At 42.9% G+C, this 20,944-nt stretch overlaps 2 protein-coding genes across 9 annotated transcripts in view; one reads left to right on the plus strand and one right to left on the minus strand.

The window, feature by feature from the left end:
* METTL25 (methyltransferase like 25) overlaps positions 1 to 20,944 on the minus strand; it is a 290,596-nt gene that overhangs the window by 134,189 nt on the left and 135,463 nt on the right. The gene's annotated exons all lie outside the window — the stretch shown is intronic.
* Positions 12,485 to 15,657, plus strand: LOC143776267 (uncharacterized). The gene is made up of 5 exons (XM_077265464.1): positions 12,485 to 12,834; positions 12,915 to 12,989; positions 13,309 to 13,504; positions 13,658 to 13,820; positions 14,570 to 15,657. The coding sequence occupies exons 1-5, from the start codon at positions 12,631 to 12,633 to the stop codon at positions 15,582 to 15,584; spliced, it is 1,653 nt and encodes a 550-aa protein (XP_077121579.1). The 5' UTR covers positions 12,485 to 12,630; the 3' UTR covers positions 15,585 to 15,657.

Consider the following 20,944-nt stretch of genomic DNA (forward strand, 5'->3'; position numbering starts at 1 on the left):
TCGGTCCTTGAGTGTATGCCTTGTGCAATGTCTCCCCCAGTACTCTGTGTGAGTCTGGTCTGTTGTCTGGTTACATGAACAGTAATAACCAGCCAGCAGAGCGACTGCACAAGGGAGACACTCAGGGACAGAGCAGGGACCAGCCCCTGAAACAAGCCTCACTGATGATGCTTCGTTTCAGATTGGGGGCTGTGACTATGACTGCAGCCTTTGCCCCCTGATGACACTTCGTTTCAGGGAGAGGGCAGGGGTTGTGACCATGACCGCAACCTCTGTCCCTTGATGATGCTTTGTTTTAGTATCCCAGCATGCACTGGTGATGCTCAAACGAATCATCAGACAGGAAATAGAAAAAAATACAATAACTATTAGACAGTGTAGTTAGGGAACGCTAGGGAATTTAAAAAGCAAGTATGTTAGAAAATAGCTTAGATTATGGGACGAAATAGATAGAAAGTTAAGAAAATGATTTGCCTTCGGACCACCCCTTTAAGTGAACCTATCAGATGATTTGTTTTTGGTTTTTTTTTATCATAGCCAGAATTATCTTCCTAAGAATCACATGCTGCTGTAAATTTTCTGTGTGACTGGACCAAATGGCCTAGTCTTTACTTTGTACAATCACCAATGACTCCTAGGCACTCATGACATTTTTGCCGCTTCACCACTTCTTCTTCCTTAGACCACCTTTGGAAATAGCAACTGCATAGTGGAAATACCCCACAAAGCTGGTTTCAGAAATGCTCCAACCCAGTCATCACAATGTGGCCACTGTTAGAGCTGCATACTCTTGGCCATTATTCTGCTTCCATTACATGAACTGAATGTTGACCTGCTGCCCATTTTACCCCACACCTTGTTGCGTGCTATCGTCAAGAGATGATCAATGCAATTCACTTTACCTTTCAGTTTTCAGGTTATGGCCAATTAGTGAATATATTATATAAATATACTATTAGGTTAAACCAATTATAGAAAATTTTTATAGATTTGTAAACCTAATACAAAAGGAGGTCAAAGACATTTTTCTGTAGGATACATAAAATATTAGTTTTTCAAATGCGATTATAGAAACGGCAAGCCAATGTAGCACATGATATAACAGCGATGTTTCCAAATGCTTCACATTAAACAATTTGGTTTGCTATTACATTCCATCTGATAAACTGCCAAATTCTTTGAAGGCAAATCATAGATTCACACAATTGTGTAATGCACTGCTATTTATGAGGTTACCATATGTGAAATGAGGACTCATGCCCTAAATGCAGAAGAATTGGAAGTGTGAAAGTATACAACTGCTTTCAACACTGAAAAAGCTATAATGAGGTGCAAATTAAGAGGGAACGGTGAAAAAAATCCAACAATTTCTTTCTACCCAGTTATGGGTAAGGATAGTGTTGTGCAAAGGACAAGGAAGAGCCAAGATTATAGAAAACACACAAGTGACTGAGGATCAGACACAGCTGTCAATGTGAGGTCATTGTAGAATGCTTGGCCAAGCGCACAAAAAGAATTCTACTAATCACATTCATATTGGCAGAAATGACTATATAGTTAAGAAACTTAAGCACAGAGCAGAAGAGGTATCAGAGTGATAAAGAAAATTATCAATACAGCTCTAATCTATAATTTGCCTATATGTTATATTACTTGTTATATGGCAGCTATATACTAGCTTTATAAAATCAGGTTTTAATTAATTTTAGCTAAAAAAAACCAAAAAAACTTAGGCCTGCAGACCTCCACAGAGTGTGCTGTAAGATGCCTCTTCTAGAAAAGATGCTTTGGCAGAATCCACACAACTTGACATCTGAGACCAAATGATTCTTGAAAACTAATGATTATTTATTTATACACTCTCTGAATCCCTTCTCCCTCTTACAGACATAAGTTCCCTACACAATGTGGATGCCGCTGCCGCTTTATATAACACAATAGCTGCAGCTCTTGAATCGGTTGCCCGTCTCACACATACCAAAGCTTGCAAAATCAACAGACAACCCTGACACACCAGCTTGACCAAACAACTGAGACAGGCTTCCAGGGCTGTTGAGCGGAGATGGAAAAGATCCCACTCCAACCAGCACTTCATTGAATTCAAACAGTCCCTCACTACTTTCAAGGCTACACTCGCCACAGCTAAAAAAAACCTACTTCCATCTCTCATATCCTCCGTCTCACAACCGTAAACAGCTATTTAAACACCTTCAATTCTCTCCTCCATCCCCCAGCACCTCCTCCCTCTTCATTTACCTCAGCTAATGACTTTGCCTCATTCTTCAAATGATAATATTAGAGAAAGCTTTGGCCTACAACCCCCACAAACCCTCTTCCTAACTTCTCAGCCCTTCTCCTCCAAAACCAGCTTCTCCACCATTACAGAAGACCAACTTTCCTCCCTACTCTCCAGATCACATCTCACCACCTGTGCAATTGACCCAATCCCATCCCATTTCATCACAAACCTCACCAGAGTCTTCATCCCAACCCTAACCCATCTCTTCAACCTATCACTAACAACTGGTGTTTTCCCGTGATGCTTCAAACATGCCTCAATCACACCCATCCTCAAAAAGCCCTCGCTTGACCCATCCTCTGCATCTAGCTATCGCCCCATATCACTTCTCCCCTATGCCTCAAAACTACTGGAAGAACATATCCATTTCGAACTGTCCTCCCACCTTTCTTCCTGCTCCCTCTTCGACCACTTACAATCTGGATTCCGACCGCATCACTCCACTGAAACTGCCCTAACTAAAGTCACCAATGACCTATTGACTGCCAAAGCCAAGCGACACTACTCTGCCCTCCTCCTCCTAGACCTTTTCTCTGCCTTTGACACAGTGGACCACTCCCTATTAATACAGACCCTCTCATATCTTGGCATCACAGACTTGGCCTTATCTTGGATCGCGTCTTACCTAACAGACGGGACATTTAGTGTCTCCCACTCACACACCACCTCCTCACCTTGCCCCCTACCTGTCAGTGTCCCGCAAGGTTCAGTCCTAGGGCCCCTGCTCTTCTCATCTACACCTTCAGCCTGGGACAGCTCATAGAATCTCACGGCTTGCAGTATCACCTCCATGCGGATGACACAGATCTACCTATCTGGACCAGATATCAACTCCATACTAACCAAAATTCCACAATCCACTTTCCAGGAAACTGTTCATGTAGGAATGCTCGGGCCAGACACCCAAGATGGTGCACCACCACATTATGGGTGTCAGGTCTGAGCATTCCTACATGGACAGTTTCCTGGAAAGTGGTTTGGTCGTCGTGGGCCAGTTGAATGGCCACCAAGGTCAATCTGACCCCCTTAGACTTTTATCTTTGGGGTCATCTGAAGGCAATTGTCTATGCTGTGAAGATACGAGATGTGCAGCATCTGAAACAACGGATACTGGAAGCCTGTGCTAGCATTTCTTCTGCGGTGTTGCCATCAGTGTGTCAAGAGTGGGAGAAGAGGGTTGCATTGACAATGCAACACAATGGGCAGCACTTTGAACACATTTTATAAGTGGTCATAAACTTGTAAATAACTCATGACAGAATAAAGATACGTGAAACCAAGCACACCATTGATTTTCTTGTGAAATTCTCAGTAAGTTTCATGTGTCACATGACTCTCTTCCCATTGAAAAAAATAAAGTTTGATCCCAAATTGCCGACTTCAAAATGGCCACCATGGTCTACCAACCATCTTGAAAAGATGTTCCCCTCCCATATACTAGTGTGCCACAAACAGGAAGTTGATTCACCAACCATTCCCATGTTATTTAGGTGTATCCATATAAATGGCCTACCCTGTACTTGTTTTTTATGTATACCCCTGTTCACATGTAAAGCACCATGGAATAAATGGCGCTATAATAATAAATAATATTTTATATATATGCTTAATAATTACTGATGTGCAATATTTGGGGTTTGGATATGTGCAATGGCCCTATGTCTGCGAGCCTGAATTTCCAGTTCAAGGGAGAATATACATCGTATGTTGAGGAAGCTGGGTGAAATAGAAAATCCATGAAAGCTGGGTTTGATCAGTAAACTTAGTTTACAGAGTCTTCAATAAGCTATTTTTTTCCAGGCCTGCATTTTAAAGCAATCGGATAAGCTCAGATGCCATCACTCTGCCCCAACGGGAACATTTTACAAAAACCATAATGGAGTCAATAAGAATGGCGGGCCCACTGCAACCCTTAAAAGCATCCAGCTACAAAATTAGGTCAACAGGCTTGTAACATCCTTTATGGTAGTTGTGACAAATAGAAAATCAATGAATAGCAAAAAAAAAATAAAAAAAATCAATTTTTAAGCACAAGAGGAAATCTAATACATGTACTTTATGTTAAAAAAGTTGAATGGAATAATAAAAAAAAAGTTTAACCCCTTAGTGACAGCCAATTTGGTACTTAATGACCGAGCCAATTTTTACAATTCTGACCACTGTCACTTTATGAGGTTATAACTCTGGAACGCTTTAACAGATCCCGCTGATTCTGAGACTGTTTTTTCGTGACATATTGTACTTCATGTTACTGGTAACATTTCTTCGATATTACTTGCGATTATTTATGAAAAAAACAAATATGGCGAAAATTTTTAAAATTTAGCAATTTTCAAACTTTGTATTTTTATGCCCTTAAATCAGAGAGATATGTCACAAAAAATAGTTAATAAATAACATTTCCCACATGTCTACTTTACATCAGCACAATTTTGGAAACATTTTTTTGTGTTAGGGAGTTATAAGGGTTAAAAGTTTACCAGCAATTTCTCATTTTCACAACACCATATTTTAGGGACCACATCACATTTGAAGTCATTTTGAGGGGTCTATATGATAGAAAATAACCAAGTGTGACACCATTCTAAAAACTGCACCCCTCAAGGTGCTCAAAACTACATTCAAGAAGTTTATTAACCCTTTACGAGCTTCACAGGAACTGAAACAATGTGGAAGGAAAAAATGAACATTTAACTTTTTTTTGCAAACATTTTACTTCAGAACCATTTTTTTTTTATTTTCACAAGTGTAAAAATGGAAATTAAACCATAAATTTTGTTGTGCAATTTCTCCTGAATACGCTGATACCCCACATGTGGGGCTAAACCACTGTTTGGGCGCACTGCAGAGCTTGGAAGAGAAGTGTAATAATTATAGGGGATAACTCAGGAGACTCTTTGCGTGGAAAAAGACAACTACAGGACACAGTTTTATAAGTGGTAAAGTCTATATTATCACACGGTGATTCAAACAGGTGCAGAGAGAAACTCAAATCCACACACTTGGTGTAAATATTAAACGCAGCTTAGCAGTCTATAGGAAACTTCAGAGGAAAATGCAATCAAGCAGATAGTCTATGAAGCACAATTATTCTTGAGGATACTTGACACGAATAAGTCCTTGCTTAGTCCAAACACAGATAGATATGCTTATAAGGCAGTTCAAATAATATCTTAGCTCAACCAGGGAGACCTGGGTAATAGTCTCAGGTTTTTGCAGAGCAGCAGCTTACATGTCCAGCAAATGCAGATGGAAGTAAACACGAGCAGCAGATGAAGGAGGATTACTGGAAACTGGAGTATGCAGCAGGAACTCAGAGCAGAGTAGCAGGATCACCACACAGGTTCACAGGAGCAGGTATATAGCCAGGGAGTCACCAGAGTCAGGAGCTGGATGCAAGGCAGAATACTCTAGCACAGACTGAAGGTTGGGGTGGAGTTTTATAGCAGGAAGACACAGTGCACATGAGACCGAAGACGCCATCTTGGAAAAGGGCAGTAATGCAGAAAAGGTAATAAAAAATGTTCAGAGTCCTGACAAGAAGGAGCACCATTTGACTTTTTCAATGTAGAATTGGCTGGAATTGGGATCGAACACCATGTCGCGTTTGGAGAACCCCTGATGTGCCTAAACAGTAGAAACCCCTAACAAGTGACCCCATTTTGGAAACTAGACCCCTTAAGGAACTTATCTAGATGTGTGGTGTGGTGAGCACTTTAAACCCCCAAGTGCTTCACAGAAATTTATAACGTAGAGCCGTGAAAATAAAAAAATCTTTTTTTTTCCCTCAAAAATGATTTTTTAGCCTGCAATTTTTTATTTTCTCAAGGGTAACAGGAGACATTGGACCCCAAAATCTGTTGACCAGTTTGTCCTAAGTACGCTTATGCTGATACCAGATATCCAGATATGTGGGGGGGGCACTGTTTGGGCACCCATCGGGGCTTGGAAGGGAAGGAGAGCCGCTTGGAATGCAGACTTTGATGGGATGGTATGCGGGCGTCATGTTGCATTTGCAGAGCTCCTGATGTACCTAAACAGTAGAAACCCCCCCACAAGTGACCCCATTTTGGAAACCCCCCAAAGAGCTTATCTAGATGTGTGGTGAGCATTACGCATCCCCAACTGCTTCACAGAAGTTTATAATGTAGAGCCATGAAAATAAAAAAATCATTTTTTCCACAAAAATGATCTTTTCACCCCCAAATTTTTACTTTCACAAGGGTAACAGCATAAATTGGACCCCAAAATTTATTGTGCAATTTATGCTGAGTAGGCCGATACCCCATATGTGGGGGTAAACCACTGTTTGGGCGCATGGCAGAGCTCGGAAGGGAAGGAGCACCGTTTTGGAATGCAGACTTTGATAGAATGGTCTGAGGGCGTTATGTTGCGTTTGCAGAGCCCCTGATGTATCTAAACAGTAGAAACCCCCCACAAGTGACCCCATTTTGGAAACTGGACCCCCAAAGGAACTTATCTAGATGTGTGGTGAGAACTTTGAATGCCCAAGTGCTTCACAGATGTTTATAATGCAGAGTCGTGAAAATAAAAAATATTTTTTTTTACAAAAAAGATTTTTTAGCCCCCAAGTTTTTATTTTCACAAGGGTAACAAGAGAAATTGGACCCCAAAAGTTGTTGTCCAATTTGTCCTGAGTATGCTGGTACCCAGTGTGTGGGGGGAACCACTGTTTGGGCGCACGGCAGAGCTCAGAAGGGAGGGAGCACAATTTGACTTTTTGAGCGCAAAATTGGCTGTCGTGTTTGGAGACCCCCCTGATGTGCCTAAACAGTGGAAACCCCCCAATTCTAACTCCAACCCTAACCCCAACACACCCCTAACCCTAATCCCAACCCGATCCATAATCCTAATTAGAACCCTAACGATAATCACAACCCTAACCCCAAAACAACCCTAATCTCAACACTAACCATAACCCTAATCAAAACCCTAAATCCAACACACCCCTAATCCTAATCTCAACCTTAACCTCAAACCTAACCCTAATCCCAATACACCCCTAACCCTAATCCCAACCCTAACCTTAACTTTAAAAACAAACGTAACCCTAATGCCAACCCTAATCCAAACCCTAATCCCAACTCTAACCCTAACTTTAGCCCCAAACCTAACCCTAAATTTCACCCCAACCCTAACCCTAAATTTCGCCCCAACCCTAACCCTAAATTTAGCCCCAACCCTAACCCTAAATTTAGCCCCAACCCTAAAATTTAGCCCCACCCTTAACCCTAAATTTAGCCCCAACTCCTCTAGCTGCCGGCCGGCAGATCATGGCGGGCGCACTGCGCATTCACCCGCCATTTTCTTACCAGATGAAGAAGCCGGCGAGCAGGAGGGGACGCAGGAGGACCGAGGGACACCGGTAAGTATAACAGGGTCCCCGAATCCCCCTATTTCTCTGTCCTCTGATGTGCGATCACATCAGAGAACAGAGAATGACACACAGCTTTTTTTTTGCGGTCGCCGGCGATCGCTAAACAGGGGTCGGTAAAAACCGACCTCGATCATGTTCTTTGGGGTCTCGGCTACCCCCGGCAGCCAAGACCCCAAAGATCTTCTGGGTGCCGGCCGGCAGGCGCACTGCGCATGCGCCCGCCATTTTTTGGCCAGAACAAGATGGCAGCGCCCATCGGGAGCCACGAGGAGCACCAGGGGAGACAGGTGAGTATCGGGGGGCGATCGGGGAACCCATTTCTCTGTCCTCTGATGTGCGATCACATCGGAGGACAGAGAAATTAAATGGGAAATCGCGTTTTTTGGGGTTTTTTTTGCGACCGCCGGTAAACGGTCAATTACCGGCGATCACAACCCGGGGGTCGGTAAAAAACCCCTGAATCATGTTCTCTGGGGTCTCGGCTACCCCCGGTAACCGAGACCCCAGAGACACTCCGACTCTGGGGGCGCTATTCACTTTTTCCACAGCGCCGTTAATTAACGGCGCTGTGGTTTAAGTACCCTTAACTGCCGCCGTTAAAAGGCGTATCGGCGGTCGTTAAGGGGTTAAGAAACAGTCTTTCAGAAGTCCCTCTAATTATATCATAAATCAACAAGAAAGGGTGCACTATGGTTGATAAGACAATTCGCAAGAAGAGGGGTACAATACCTAGTCCATAACCATTAGTAACTACAAGAAGAAGAAAGACTGGACTAGTAGGAGGCATGCACAACCACGTTAAGTAAAAATATCCAAAACCTTTATTATCACCTCAAAAGAAATACATAAAAACAATTAAAATCATGCAATATACAAAAAACACCCCCCCACTCATGAATAATACATATTCCATGTCAACTTGTGAGCCTACCAAGAAAAATAATAAGAAGCAAATATACGACAAAATATCTCTATGTATAATAATGGGTAGTCATATATATAACGTGAGCACTCTTATCTACTAATAATCGTTTGGCCAGCCTGTGCCTGATTTACCTTAAAAGGACAATAAAGAGTTCTAAATAAATATCTTATGTTATGAACAATTTAGGGAACTCCCATAGAGTTAGTCCCATAAATACAACCTGACAGTCGATCCCAGAGTCATGCACTACAGCCCCGTATGGTCAGGGCAGCTATATGGATCAAATGACCCTAGATGTATGTGTAAATACCATCATATGGCAGGTTCAGAAGAAGAAGAAGAAAAAAAAAAAAAAAAGAACAAGAAGGCTTCATGAGCAGGGAGACTAGAAGGGCAGAGGTATACATCATGCCATGTCTGTACAGATCTAAGACCATAAACTAATCAGACATTGATAATTATCTCATAGCTAGTCGGACATTGTAAGTTCTTAAGTGACCGATTGGTCTTATACATACACTTGGCAATAAGTCACAATGGACACAAATGGAGGTCATATTTCCTATTTCCCATCTCTGCTCCCATACGGGACTCATGTTGAAAGGCATCAGAAATAGAAAATGTAAGAAAAAAAAAAAAAAACTGCGCTGAAGAGAGCTTAGGAACATGTACCAGCAGCAAGGGAAAAAGAAAATGGGTCAAAATTGCCCGTGATCCTCTGCCACTGTAAGTGACACCACCAGTGTGATGGTTCTCTGTTGAAACTACAGTGCATTGACAAAGTGAAGGTAAGCAACAGGGAGAAGAGTGGTAATTGGAGCCCAGATGGATTTTTTTTACCAGATTAACACTGGGCTGTGTCAATGTAAATTAAATAAAGGTTCGTCGTCTATGATTGGGATGTGTTGGTTCAATCGCGGTAGCAGTCCAATTGCACTGGTGTATTTAGCTTTAATTATTGTTAATTTTTCAAATTTGTGCTCAGACATGTGGAGAATATCTAAAAATCTAAAAAAAGACAGATACCTGTAAGGCTAGGTTCACATTGCGTTAGGAAAATCCGTTTAGCGCTAGCGGATTGCGCTAACGCAATGTCTTTTTCGGGGCCGCGTTTAGGGGTCGCGTTAACATCCCCGCTAGTGCAGATCCCCGATCTGCCACAGCGGGGAACGGACCTCGGGTGCGCCATCACAAAAGAACGGCACATCGCTAGCGGGTGCCGAAACTGGCACGCGCTAGCGATGCTCTGCAGGCAAAATTTACATTGCTGTCAATGGGTGCGCTAACGGACCCGTTGCACGGCGTTAATTGCAACATTTTCGCCGTGCAACGCTGTCCGTTAGCGATCACCCAATAACGCAATGTGAACCTTCCCTAATCCAAAGAAAGGTAGTCAAAAAAAAAAAAAAGAGGAGACTGGAGCATATGTATGAAAAAAGGTGAATATTTGAATGGATACATAGGGACAGAGGAAGAGATAATGGACAATTTAGCAACACATGGGTAGTTAATTGAGTGTAACCACTTATGTGATGTTCTATATGCTGGATGGTACAGTAATTATACTTTATTGGAGGGCTCATAATGTATATAAGAGGTTATGTGGGGGGCTCAAACCGTATACAGGAGGCTATGTGGGGTTCATACTGAATATAGGAGGCTATGTGAGGGCCCATTTTATACAGAGAAGCTATGTGGGAGCTCATACTGTATATAGGTGGCTATGTTGGGGCTCATACTGTATATAGGTGGCTATTTGGGGACTCATACTTTATATAGTGGCCTAAGTGTAGGACCTTACGGTATATAGGAGGGCTGTGTACGGGCTCATAGTATATTAGGGGATGTCAGCCTACTTAATTCTGCTCAATATTAAGTGATACAATTAAAAAAATTATAATATTAATATTGATCAGAAATTATTTCAGCCCATTAGTGAGGCCCTGCACAACAGTCACGGTCTCTCATGTGGGCCCTTGGCAAAATTAATTGCCCAGCCCGGATATAGGGTAGCCTTAATTATAATCTTAGGGCTACGTAATGCCAAAGATTTGTAGTTGCACAGGTTTTAGAGTGTTTTGCTGTGTATACTTTTGTGTGTATTTCATTCACGATGATGAGAATTAATTTACAGACACTGTTCAGTGGCTACATCAGTAATCTAAGACTGCCAGACAGGGGCCCAGCTTACCACTTCTTACATGCATGATTTTCCTTTTGTGTCAAATTACAACAAAGATATTGTGCCAGATCAACTACTGAAAATAGGAGCCAGGGGTGCAGTCAGGGGGGAAAGGGGTTTCAGGTATCAAGTCTGGCAGCCACAAACAACTTAAGGAAATATAGTGATAACAGTGTGTACTCGGACTAATAGACTATTAGCGTTTCATAGCAGGACAGAGCTCCTACCAGAACAGTCAATCAAGGAGGAGTGCCCGCTCACACAGCAATAAGGAAGTAAGGAGACTGCACAGCTCTGAGTTGCTGAAGAAACAACTTGAGAACATTCCTTTAACTGTGAGCATGATATTATATACAGTGGGGAAAAAAGTATTTAAGGCTACGTTCACATTTGCGGTGTGCGCCGCAGCGTCGCCGCCGCAACGCACCGCATGCGTCGTGCGGCCCTATCTTTAACATTGGGGCCGCATGGCGCCGCATGTACATGCGTTGTCATGCGTTGTGGTGCGTCGTACGCCGCATGCGGCGTTAGGGCGCACCTGCCAGGGCGCGGCCAACGCAACATGTTGCATTTTTTTGGCGGCGCAGACTTTTTTAAAAACGCATGCGTCGTGTTTGCGTCGTGTTTGCGTCGTCAATGCGCCTTTTTTCCCATTGACTTGCATTGACAACGCAGACGACGCAAGTACTTGCGTCGTGATGCGTTGTACGACGCATGCGTTTTTCTTTCAAAAATGCAAAACATTGTCTAGACTTTGTCTAGACACTTAAAAAAAGCACTATATATATAAAAAAAGGGGGGGGGGTTTGCCATTGTCTTTCACAAGGCTATTCACACAACACACAGAGAAGACACTGAGAGGAGCAACCTGCTTTCCAAACCTGTAAGTATATATTTCTCTTTGCATAATTTTTTTTCTGTGTTTTATTTCTTGTTTTTGATTTAATTTGTGCAATGTTTGCTCTGTGATATTGTACGGTTATGGCACTGTAGGTTGTTATTGAATACTAACATTTTTTTTTAATGTGTTTCTGATATATGCTGGCGTTTCTTGTGTGCGGCCTTGCTGGGTTTGGATTGGTTTTGGATTTATTTTTGGTTGTTCTTGTGTCATGCGGATGTTCAATGCCTTTTTTTTGTAAGATTTTTTATTGTAAAATTTGTGGTGCATGTCTTTTTCTGGCTTCTATTGTTGGGGTAACCGTATGGCGTTTTCTAGGCTCATGTCTTGCTGTGTTTTATTATGCTGTTGGCATTTTTTTTTCTTTCCTTGAGTGTCTTTTCTTGCTGGTGGGGGGCTACATTTATGATGTTTCATTTGTATTGTATTGTTCCGTGCTGCTATATGCCATTATATGTTTAATTGTATTATGGTTACGTCGTTTTCTGTATGGCTTCCATATATATATCTCCTGTATTGAATGTTTCCATAGCCAAGTGTGTAGTTAATTTTTTTTTTTTTTTTTTTTTTTGGGCCCTTTTTTTAAAATTTCTTGTGTTTTCTTTTCTATTTGACTATGGTTTTTCTTTTGGTTGCTGTATATTGTAACAGCGGTTGTCCTGTAATGTTTATTGCTTATTATCTAGAATGGTATTTATCGCCTTCTCCAGATGTATTTCTGTGGTAGATGTCACCAGATGGTGTTGTTTTGGATCATGTCTTGTTGCTATTGTAAAGTATTGCGTGCAGTTTGCTATTTCATTGTGCCTTTTTTTTCCCTGTACAGTTTTTTTATATTTAAAAATTTGGACATTGGTGTCTTTTTTTGGTAAAATTTTTTTGGGTCTATTCTTGTAGTTTCTTCTATTGTATTCTCTTGCAATGTATGGCGTTGTGGTGTCGCTTTTTCAGTTTGCATTGTCCTATCAGTCAACAGTCAATTGTGGTTGTTTTAATTTTTTATGCCGATTTTATTGTATGTGTTAGATTTGGATGTGATTTTTTGCTCATTTTTTCATTGCAGAGCAAACTTGCAAGAATGACGAGTGAGTCAGAGTCTGAACATAGGCAATCGGCGAGGGGGAGTGCGGTGAGTAATTATGTCCAGTTGCTTACTATTCGCTGCCATTTGTAGCATTGTCACTAATTTTTGTATACATTTTTTTACAGGCTTCTTCAAGTGAGGGGGAAGGCACACAGCGGGAGCAGGGAGATCGGTGCCAAGATGGGTCGTCAGGCCGGCAAGTGAGTATTTGTTTTTTTTTTTTTATCTTTTTTTTGGAGTAGCATCCTGCTGGGAGGAACATTAGGAGCAACCTGGTTTCACTAGGGCTGTTTACTAAGCTTAATTACATATAGCTTTTCAGGGCAGCAAGTATTTGGGGGAAGGTAACATACAGTTGAACTCCCTGCACAAAAACATTCAAAAATACAGGTGTAGAAACCATCAATATAGATACATCAAATGGCAAAGGATAGGGCAAAGGTACAAATCATGCCACGTGCTGATGATGGTTGTTTATATTTGCCTATTTGTAACCTTTTTGTTTTCTATTTTTTCTAGGTTTCACAACGGGACCACAGGGAGTGTATTGATGTGGAGCTCCTGATCTCCAGCATCCAGGAGCGTGGCCCGTTGTGGGACAGCCGTGACCCTCGGCACATGGACCAGGTGGTGTCGAGGCGTTTGTGGGCAGAGGTGGCAAAGTCGCTGTGGGATGGCTTTGACAGTGCCTCAGCGAAGGACAAAGGCACCTTTAGTGAGTATTGCTGAGACGCTGCTATGACCCATCTTGCCAGGATAAACACAACCGTGTGTGATGCTATCAACGCCTAAACTTTGCATCACACACGGTTGTTTTATCCTTTTAAAATGCGACATATGTAACCTTTTTTTTTCTTTGCATTCACAGTGAAAAAGTTGAGGACCAGATGGCGATCCATAAAGGACCGTTTCAATAAGGGGCTCCGTGCAGAGGAGGAGCAATCGAGGAGTGGTGCTGCTGCGGCCAAGTCGGTGCCCTACAAGTACAACAGGGCACTACAGTTCTTAAGACCGGTCCTTGGCCGCCGACAGTAAGTATTTTGTCAACATAACAAATTGCACATTGTACATTGCCCAGACACATAACATATTGCACAGCCACATAGTACATTGACCAGCCACGTACATTGTGCATCCACACACATAGTATATTTACAGGCCACTATATCGCAGCCACATAGTACACGTTCTAGCCACGTATCCACATAGTACATTTCCCAGGCACATAGTGTATTGGCCATCAATGTAGTCAGCGTAGCATATTGGCCATCCACGGTAATTATTTTAGGTTAAGCAAGAGTCCTTGTAGTTCCTGACAGGTTCCGTTCTGAGTCAGTGTAGTTCTGATCGCAGGAATAATGATGACGTCTCGATCACATGATCCTAACGTCATGGACATTCCTGCGATCAGATCAGCAAAGTCTGGTTTTTATTTTTTTTTAATTCTTTTATAGACCTTAAATTTTATATTATTTTTGCAACATAGCCAGCATCTTGAAATTAGTTTTTCACACAATAATTTTTTAAAAATATGACAGGGGTATGCATTGCCTTTGGCAGAGGGAATGTACAGTCATTTTCTGCCGTCGGTATGTCCATGATTGTTATCGTGAGCCCTAATGGTCAGCTGGCGATAACAATCAGCAATTTATTATAGGCCACACAGACTGAGAGACAGGGGATTGTAATGTTTTGATGTGTCATGTAATTTTTTTGACAGGAGTTGGCGTATGTGATAGGTTATTAATTGAAGACTAATTTTCTCATTATCTTTTCACAGGACACACAGCAGCACCCTCCAGCGAGCTCCCCCCTGTGAAGCGGAACTTCATGGATCGCCATCTGAGCCGTCACAGCCATCCCACAGCGACAGCAGGCCTGCACCACCATCATCTGGAGAACCGGCTGCCGGTACGTCAGGTTTTCCCCTGCCCGAGGCCTCTGGCGCACCTTCGTTCGGGTATTCCCGACAGCGCCAGCGGGCCTCGGACAGGTCAGTCATGCCTGAATTTTTGCACTTGGGCACGGTGTTCCAGAACGGTTTCAAGGCGTTGAGAGATGAAATGTCCAGTATGGGACGGCGCCTTGAAATCCTGGAAGCCGAGCTCTCAAATCCGGCAAAACATTTCTTCAGCACACTTGCTAAAGGCATGGTGGAAAACCTTACGCCGGAACTCCAGATTTCGGTGATGCAGGACTGCAACAATTCTTACGTGAGGGCTCTGCAGCAGTCTCGGGTCGCGCAGTCAGCGACACTGCCCGTAGTGCCGTCGCTGGCTAGCGTGACTCCGACTACTGCTGCAGAGTCACTCCAGCCCCCCCACCCTGGTCCAAGTGCCGGGCGACGCCACCACAGGCACCATACCAGTGTGCGGCCCACTCCTGCTCCTGCCAGGCCCTCATCCTCCCGTAGGAGTGCTTCTGGGGGAGATGCCGCAGAAGGCAGGAAAAGGAAAAAAAAGAGGAGGCACACAGACAAACACACAGAGGCACAGGTTCTGGCTGCTCCAGGACACACACCATCTCGTCGTGGCTCTAGCCACAGCAGGAGCAGCCAGGGCCAACCAAGCCAAAAACGAAGGCGGCTTGTGTTGCCTCCTCCCTCCTCTACTGACGAGGCGGTCTCCCTAGTGTACCCTGCGGGGGGTTTGGACCTGCCATCAAGCTTACTCGAGTATGGCGGCTCCTCCTCCTCCTCCTCCTCTACCACTCCCACTCCCAGGTCCAGAACTAGAAGCTACCGGTCACCGGTGGTAGCGGATATTGATCCCCCCTCGGCTGTTGAAACCCCATAATTTTCTTTTCCCTTTTTTTTCTGTTTCCCCTCAATAAAAATTTAATTTTTTGTATACAATATTTGGTCTTCTTTTCAAGTACACTGCTCGGTAATTCACTCCGTGCGTCGTTTATTTGTGCTTCAAACACCTCATATATGCAATGTCAGACAGTATTTTTGGATTTTTTAATTTGACCGTTTCTTTGGGTGTCTTTCATTGCTGTATGAGGTGTTTCCAAACACTAAAGTGTATGAGTTGTTTTCAAAGAAAAAGGGTATGTGTCCACGCTCAGGATTGCATCCGGATTTGGTCCGGATTTTAATTCAATATTTGTAGCCAAAACCAGGCGTGGGTAATAAATACAGCAGTGGAGCATATGTTTCTATTCTACTTTTCCTAATTGTTCCACTCCTGGTTTTGGCTTACAAATATTGATGAAAAAACCTGAGCAATTCAGGATGCAATCCTGAACGTGGACACATACTGTAAAGGTACCTTCACACTTAACAATGCTGCAGCAAAACAGACAACGATGCAATTCACTGCAGCATCGCTATTTGGGAGCTGGAGAGCGGTCTGTGTGACCGCTCTCCAGCGACCAACGATGCCGAGGTCCCCGGGTAACCATGTTAAACATCGGGTTGCTAAGCGCAGGGCGCACTTCCGATGTTTACCCTGGTTACCAGTGTAAAATGCAAAAAAAAAAAATATTCACAATCGCATCCCCCGGCGTCAGCTTCCCTGCACTGACTGAGTGACGTCCCTCACAGCAACGCTGTGCTGTGCATTCACTTTACGGCCGGCGCTCACTCAGTGCAGGAAGTGGACGCCAGGGGACGCGAAGATGAGTATATTTATTTTTATTTTTTAGTTTACAATTAACACTGGTAACCACGGTAAACATCGGGTTACTAAGCGCGACCATGCGCTTGGTAACCCGTTGTTTACCCTGGTTACCAGTGTAAAACATCGCTGGTATCGTTGATTTTGCTGTCAAACACAACGATACACGGCGATCTGACAAACAAATAAATATGGTATGGTATAAATTTTGTCTTGGAAGCATGGTAGAAAACGTAAGAAATTTTTTTTATTAAAACACAACATTTTAAAAACAAAGGTTTACAAGTTTTTTAGATAAGGCACATTTACATTGGTGAACTATTTTTAGCATAGTCACACCAGAATACAGTCCAACAGTTTATTACACCATTGAATCTTGCCATGACAGACGGCCAACATCTGACACAAAATAGGCCGCAAAACGGTCCCTCATCTGCGCAATTTCCACGCTTGACCTCAGAGGATGATCATGGAAATTGGGCAATGGGTTGGCTATGGTTTCATCCAGATCAACGTTCAGTCTCTCTTTGGCCAGAATAAAATTGTGGAGAACCACACACGCCTTCACCACCTCATCCACTGTCTCAGTTTTCAGATTAATGGCGGATCCTAATATCCGCCATTTAGAGACAAGGATGCCAAAGGCGCACTCCACAGTCCTTCTGGCCCTGGACAGTCTGTAATTGAACACCCTTTTCGTGTGGTCCAAGCCCCGACTTGAGTAGGGTTTCAATAGGTTGGCAGACATTTGGAATGCCTCATCCCCAACCACAACAAATGGCATCGCAGGGCCTTCGGTGTGGGGAAGAGGTCGTGGCTGGGGGAAATTGAAATTGTTGCCATATAATTTTTGGCCCATATCAGACTCTTTGAATGTGCGCGAGTCATTTGACCGGCCAAAAGCACCAATGTCGACTGCCAGAAAACGGCAGTCCGCACCGGCAATTGCCATCAGCACAGTGGAAAAATATTTTTTGTAGTTATAGAAAAGGGATCCACTTTTCCCTGGCTTGGTAATACGAATGTGCTTGCCATCCACCGCGCCAATACAGTTTGGAAACGAACACACTTCCTCAAATTTCTCGGCGTTGGCCAACCAGATATCGCTTGTAGGGACGGGTAAAAATTCTTCCCGGAGGTTATCCCACAAAGCGCGGCAGGTCTCAGCAATAATTCCCGAGAGAGTGGAGACTCCAATCCGGAACTGAAATTGAAGGGATCGCAAGGTCTCTCCGGTAGCCAGGAAACTGCCAAGAAGATAAAGAAATTACATTAGTACATTGCAATTTATAAGGGTATGTCTCCACTGTCCGGAGACGCGGCGCTATCGTTGCAGCGGCGAAGCCGGTCGGCGATAAGCCCCGCCCCCTTCCTGGGACGCAATGGTGCCGGATGTGTACAGTACACATCCGGGATCATCGCACCCCTCGCCGTAGGGCCCTGTGATATACCTTGCGGGGACGCTGCGTCCCCGCAAGGTGTACGGACATGCTGTGTTCTGAAAAGACGCGCAGCATGTCCGGAGTCGCAGGGCCTCCGCGTGCGGGTTTCCACGCATAGTGGAGACGGGATTTCATAAAATCCCCTCCACTATGCTGGAACATCTGGACGCTGCTTGTTTGACGCTGCAGCGTCAAACAAGCTTACTGACCGTAGAAACACAGCCTAAAAGTACATTGACCATACCACCCCCAACAAAAATTAAGAAAAAAAAAAAAAAAAAAAGGGAAGATGTGAACGTAGCCGAACATATCTCAAGTCATTCAAACAGCTACGTACCGTAGAGTCACCAGCAGCCGCTCCTCTGCGGATATAGCTCTCCGGAGCTGAGTATCCTGCCTGCTGATGGCTCCTTCCACCCGACGCAGAAGATACCGGAAGCTCTCCTGAGACATCCTGGTGTACTCGAAATACTTCTCCAGGTTCTCATTCAGTTCGCCAAACAAGCTATGGTATGCTCCACGGCTCTCCCGGACTTCCAAGATAGGGTGTATCCAAAATCTGCGATGAATCCATCTCCGTTTTTCTCTTTCTCTTTGATGAGCACAGGCGACAGCATAGGCATGAGCCAAGGCTAAATCCATCTCCATATCCATGATAACACTGTCCAAGGGACGCTCCATCATGAATACCAGCAAATGGGAGGAATTCATGTCTGCCATGGTATATATACACAATTACATAAACACCAACCCTCTTCTAGCCATTGGTGGCCCTTATCTATTGTGTAGACACTTTTTTTTGTGGGTGGGATGAAGAATGACTCACTGCACAAAAAACGCATGCGGCGCAAAACGCTGCGTTTTTTGTTGGAAACGCAACTGCGTTTACAAAAAACGCTGCGTTTTGCGCCGCATGCGTTGAACGCATGCGGCGCAAAACGCAGCGTTGTGCATGCGTTGTGTTGCGTTTTTGTCTGCGTTGTGCGTTGCGGCGGCGACGCTGCGGCGCACACCGCAAATGTGAACGTAGCCTAAGCTAGGCCTCTGTTTTTTTTTAGTGCTGAACTGATTTACTAGGTATCCATATTTTGATTACTTGGCTTTTTATCCATGGCTCACTTGAGCATTGGCTCTCATAGGTGTTGCTAAATCCATGTATTCTTCATGAAATACATCTTTCCACTAACTTCTGCATTGAGCCAATTGTGTGTTATTCCTCCAAAAAATGAATACTGGTTGCCATCATTCCCATTATATCTCTTGATATTGTTAAAACCGTTTAAGACTGTGTTATGGGCAAAACTTTTTGATAAGAGGGAATGACAACTGGATGTTACCAACATATTCATAAATATTCAGGAAAAACAACTTAGGAACAGTAAAAACACATACGGTAGTTATGAGAAATGATGCTCAAGCATTAACTATAGAGTTCTATATAGAGACATCTGCAAAACAAAGCATGAAGAACATAAGTATACTGAGCTTATTAGAACGGTAAAGTTCAATTGTATAGTCATTCTATATATAAAACTTACATCGACATAAGCAATATATAGAAAGTGTAATAATTCCTTTTCATTTCCCCAGGTCACAATTACAGTGAACCATGCAGCACTTGTACAGCAATCTGCAATAAGCATTCTGTAAGGATTTAGGTTGCTTATTCTCTTTTGTAACCAATTGTAGCCTTAAACCACTGTTCTCCACTTTCAATAAAAAGTCATTCAAAAGAATGGGCCTCTTTTTTAATTTCCTCTAGTGTTTCTTCCAGTATGGTTACATTATCCCTTTATTTCAAATATGCAAACGGATAATGGCTAAAAAATAGATTCATAGCTACTAGAGAGCATTGAATTCTGACAAAACTCTGTGAACCCTAACAAAAATCTTTTTAAAAGAAAATTAAACAGCTTTTTCATGCAAAATGTACAGACAATTTCCCAATAAACATAAGGCACATGCTAACTTGATAAATGTTTATTATCAGATACTGTCTTACTATATATTTTTTGTCACAGCAGGAGGCCTAGAAAGGTCACCTAAGTAGCCTCCAAACTTATGGTCAATAAGCATTCCTGAAACTTGAGCAACAAACTTACTTCGGTATAATGACCCTGCAAGTAGGCAAATCTGCCATTTATGACAATTGGGTAAGTAACCCAGAATAAGCTGCAACTTCAACCACAGTCAATTCATTATATACAAGACAAAAGATATACCGTAGATTATAACTAAAGGAAGGGGCATGTCGGAGATATCCGGCAGTGAAGCTCATACCTCCAAGACTCATTGTTTCTAGGTGGCATGCCATTTATTAACCCTCACTTACTGTTGAAAATAAATAGATATTTGAGCTGAACATGCCTTTATGCCTGAGGAAGCCACCTTTCGAAACGCATGGAGATCAATCTCACAACATTCCTTATATGATCAGACCACTTTGACATTTGACATTTTCCTAGTGCCAGGTAGCACTTTATATTTTTGACCACTTAACACTTCAGGTTGTGGTAGGCATCAGGTTATTGATGTGTATTTAGCACATATTTGCACTTTCTATACTTTGGGACTCTATCATATACAAGGGGATAGGGGTTAGACCAGGTTGTTTATTATGACTAGCTAAATGTATGGGGTACATAAACACTGTTGTCCTTTAAATTGTTTTTTCACACTGTTAAATGTAGATTAAATTTTGCTTCAAATAAAATGTGTATCTTGCAAATGTCACATTTTCCGAGGAGATAGGATCTCTTCCCAAAAGAAGAGACAGGAGTTCAAGGATAAAGTTAAGTGAGAAAAACAAAAATGACATAACACTGTGTGGGTTCAATAAGGAGATGTGACTTAAAAGGTGAGAATGATGTGTTCCAGCTGCCAAAGGTGGAAAATAAATACATTCCTGTTATAGGGGAGCTCCAAATATTTGACTGGGTGAAACAAAAGGAACAGAAATTTGTTGGAGTTTGCTGCAATTTTACGGGAAGTATCCTTGACCAAACATAAAAGGAATATCAATCCCTTGGCATTTTATCAATGTTGACAGTTGCTTTGTAGTTTTCTTAATCCCGTGTTGCAAAAGTCCTAAAA

This window comes from Ranitomeya variabilis, chromosome 5, assembly GCF_051348905.1.
Source record: "Ranitomeya variabilis isolate aRanVar5 chromosome 5, aRanVar5.hap1, whole genome shotgun sequence".
Classification (NCBI taxonomy): domain Eukaryota; kingdom Metazoa; phylum Chordata; class Amphibia; order Anura; family Dendrobatidae; genus Ranitomeya; species Ranitomeya variabilis.